This window comes from Poecilia reticulata, linkage group LG18, assembly GCF_000633615.1.
Source record: "Poecilia reticulata strain Guanapo linkage group LG18, Guppy_female_1.0+MT, whole genome shotgun sequence".
In the NCBI taxonomy this organism is placed as follows: Eukaryota; Metazoa; Chordata; class Actinopteri; order Cyprinodontiformes; family Poeciliidae; genus Poecilia; species Poecilia reticulata.
In genome coordinates, this window is record NC_024348.1 from 7,700,489 (window position 1) to 7,704,121 (window position 3,633).

General features: G+C 45.4%; 1 protein-coding gene across 2 annotated transcripts in view; it reads left to right on the forward strand.

Annotated features, from left to right (window-relative positions):
* The window catches only part of gpr185b (G protein-coupled receptor 185 b), a 4,730-nt gene extending 1,594 nt beyond the window's left edge, over positions 1-3,136 (forward strand). For both annotated transcript variants that reach the window (XM_008435320.2, XM_008435321.2), the window contains exon 2: positions 965-3,136. In XM_008435320.2, coding sequence (XP_008433542.1) covers positions 965-2,040 — 1,076 coding nt within the window. In that variant the 3' untranslated portion in view covers positions 2,041-3,136. The remainder of the gene's footprint in view (positions 1-964) is intronic.
* The last annotated feature ends 497 nt before the right edge of the window (positions 3,137-3,633 follow it).

The window sequence follows — 3,633 nt, forward strand, 5'->3', positions numbered from 1 at the left end:
GGGGGGGGAGTGGGGGGTTGTATGTGTGTGTGAAAGAGAGTGTCTACACCTGCTGTTTTGGTGTTGTAAAAAAAAAAAAAGCCTGTCAGGAGTGGGAGTGGGTGCTGGACTGTGTGGGTGCTTAAGGGTCAAGTAGATGCTTGTTTTCATGAATGAATATTCGGGTGGGTAGAAATGACTGTTTTGTTTATCTGTTTATTAGGGATGTGATCATACATCCTGCTCATTAGGTGAGACGGTTCTTAATATTCCGTTTGCAGGATGATATTTTAGCTCTCTTGGATTTTTTTCCTTTCGGTTTTCCTAAATAGAGTAAATGTATCACGAACACACACACACACACACACACAAAACGTAATTACTGTGGAAAATTTCTATACAAGCCTGACTGGTTTGTGTAATTCAAAGGTGATGCTAAGAAAGTGTTAAAAATAAGTATGTTTTTTTTTGTTTTTAAAAATGGAAGAAAGATTTCATAGATCAGAAACTTGGGGCTACTGCTATGTTGCTTCACAATGTAAATTTGAACAAGGCAGATTGACTTCAACCCGCCTCGCAGCATCTGTCCTGTTGGAATAAACACAAGTAGCAAAAAGGCATCTACATTTTGCAAGAGGAAGCTTACTTGACAGGTAATACAGTGGTGCTCTAATATTACAAGATCTCACGTCAAAAGCTCTTGTTATCTCTTCTCTTCATACAAAATAGTTAATAATGCATTTTCTTGTTTTTCTCCCTTTTTGCCTATTTTTCATTCCCACAACATATTTTCTTCATCTTCCTCACAAAATGCTAATTGAAAGGATCATATTACCATCACACTTTACAAACGTGCTCCGTTCGCTGATTTATGATTTAATGAACTGTGCTTTTCAATCTTGTTTTCATTTTTCATTCTTTTGCCATTGAACTTACATACTTCTACCTCCCTCCTTCCTTCCTGTTTGTCTCTTGTGTCCTCCAGCTATGGTTCTCACCCTGGCTGCCACCGCAGCAGCCATGAGCAGCGGCGGTGGCAACGGCTTCAACACTTCCTCCCCCCTCGACCCATTCGACTCCTCAACCTCTTGGAGCGTAAGCGAGGATCCCTCCAACTCTTCTTCAGAGCCCTTTTTGAGAACTCTGACTCCGGACCTCCAGCCGGCTTCCACTGCTGGCACCGTGCAGGAAGTCAGCCCTTGGGATATTGCGTTGTGCGTAACGGGGACTCTCATCTCCTGCGAGAACGCCTTGGTCATCGCCGTGCTGTTCTACACGCCGACACTTCGCGCACCCATGTTCATCCTGATCGGATCGCTAGCCGTGTCAGATCTTCTGGCTGGTCTGGGCCTCATCTTAAACTTTGTCTTCACCTATTTGATCGACGACTCAGTGGAATTTGTGACATTGCTGTCGGTCGGACTTCTCATCTCGGCCTTCTCCGCATCTGTCTTTAATATCCTCGCCATTACGGTTGACCGCTACCTGTCGCTGTATAACGCCCTAACCTACCACACCGAGCGGACCGTCACTTTCACTTACATGATGGTGGTTTTTATCTGGGTGACGTGCGTCACTCTGGGCCTGCTGCCGGCACTCGGATGGAACTGCTTCAAAGACCAGTCTACGTGCAGCATCTGTCGCCCAGTCACCAAAAACAATGCGGTGGCGCTCGCAGTCACCTTCCTCCTCGTCTTTGCCCTCATGATGCAGCTGTACCTTCAGATCTGCAAAATCGCATTCCGCCACGCTCAGCAGATTGCGGTGCAACATCAGTTCATGGCCATCTCCACCACCAAAGGGGTCTCCACGTTGTCGGCCATCCTGTGTGCCTTCGGGGCGTGCTGGCTGCCATTCGCCATGTACTCCATTGTGGCCGACTCCAGCTACCCCATGATATACACCTACGCCACCGTCCTCCCGGCCACCTGCTGCTCCGTGATCAACCCTGTCATCTATGCTTTCCGAAACCCAGATATCCAGAAGTCTCTGTGGATGGCTTGCTGTGGGTGCGTCCCATCCAACCTCTCCTTAAGACCCAGGACTTCCAGTGACGTGTAGCAAGAAAGGCTAGGGGGTCTAGGACGATGCAAGACGAAGAGTCGGGGTAAAAGGATCGAGAGTTTGGCGTGAGAAAGGCAAGAAGGCTTTGCTCTCCTCCTCGCATCAGGGCTGGAAAGCTGATGACAAACGCTGAGCTGGCCACAGTCGAAGAGGCACCGACAGATGACTGAGAGGAGGCATGGTCAAAAAAAGAAGGAGCTAATAAAGTCCACGTTTGTAGCCTGGAGAACAACCAACTGCAGGAAGTAAGCAGCAGGAAACCAACTGCAAAATCCCGATTAAAGGTATCTCTTAAAACTCTCTCCTTCTTTGGTGAATGAGAGAAGTGAAGCCCCTCATGAGTAGCATATGTGTGAAGGTGAAATTTTGGTTGAGGGAAAAAAAATTGTACTAAATCTCCAGAGGACGCTCTGGATGGTTATGCAATCAGGAAGGATGCTTAAAATACTGTACATCTCTTCACTCAAGTGTTTGAAATCAAGTGCTGTGTGGATAAAAATACAATGAGCTAAATATACAAAAATGAATGACTTTCAACATTCTCAATGAGCTATATTTGTAGTCGTCTCTTGAAAAATTACAAAAAAAACTGCTCTACGTCAGCCATGTTCCCTTTATTAGAAGCAGATTAGGTAGTTTAAAAGAGTGCAGCAAAAATTAGCTCTGTAATTTCCCCATTACTTTCTAAGCCCATTTTAAATTTACCCAATGCCAACATCCCAGCCTTCTGTCCTCAAACGTTCAGCAAAATGAAAAAAATCTAACCATTAAGTGAACTGATAAATAGGGAAATTTTAGGGAGGGATTACTAAATTTAGACCTGGCATGTGTTGTCCTTGGCGTCATGACATCAAACCTGCTCGGCATCTGAGGAAAAATAGGCTTCTCAGGCTGCTGCTGGGCTGTGACTACAAAGCAGAGAGCTGAATTCAGCACCAAGGACAGCTCACTGCAGAGCGCCGCTACCCTGGGAAATGCTCTCGGCTGTGGTGGTGGTGGTGCTGGGTGGGGGCGCGGCGGGAGGGGGGTCTGCAAAAGTAGGCTATGCTGTTCTTTACACCATCTTGCTAAGGATCGGGAGATGGAGATGGGGCCTAAAGAACAATTCCATTTGATTGCATTAGGTCGACTCAAAATATGGATCAGAAAAGTCGTTCACAGAACCGCATAGAACAAAACTGTCGTCTCGTTTGACGTCATTGGGCTGCTTTTGTTCAAAACAGAAAAACTACACACCTTTGTGTTTTTACTCTAACTTTAGCAGACATTGAAAAACACTCACTAAATTAAGCACTTGTTTGCAAAGGCTTATTGTGCACAATTGTTATACTTTTAATCTGCACTTTGTAGACAAATGTAATAATCCGATATGAGCAGGTTAACTAGTAGGACTATCTGCTCTGTAGCACTCTCAGTCAGCCGTTAACCAGACCACAGCTGGTAGCTTACCAGCTGTGGTTCTTAAAGAGCGTAACATGTATAAGACTAAGGGTTTCCCTCAGTGTATTTTAAGCCTGGCAGGCCACCAGGCTTTACTTGTGCCCCCACCAGGCTTAGCATTGTTAATTTATCTTAGGTTTTATTAAATTA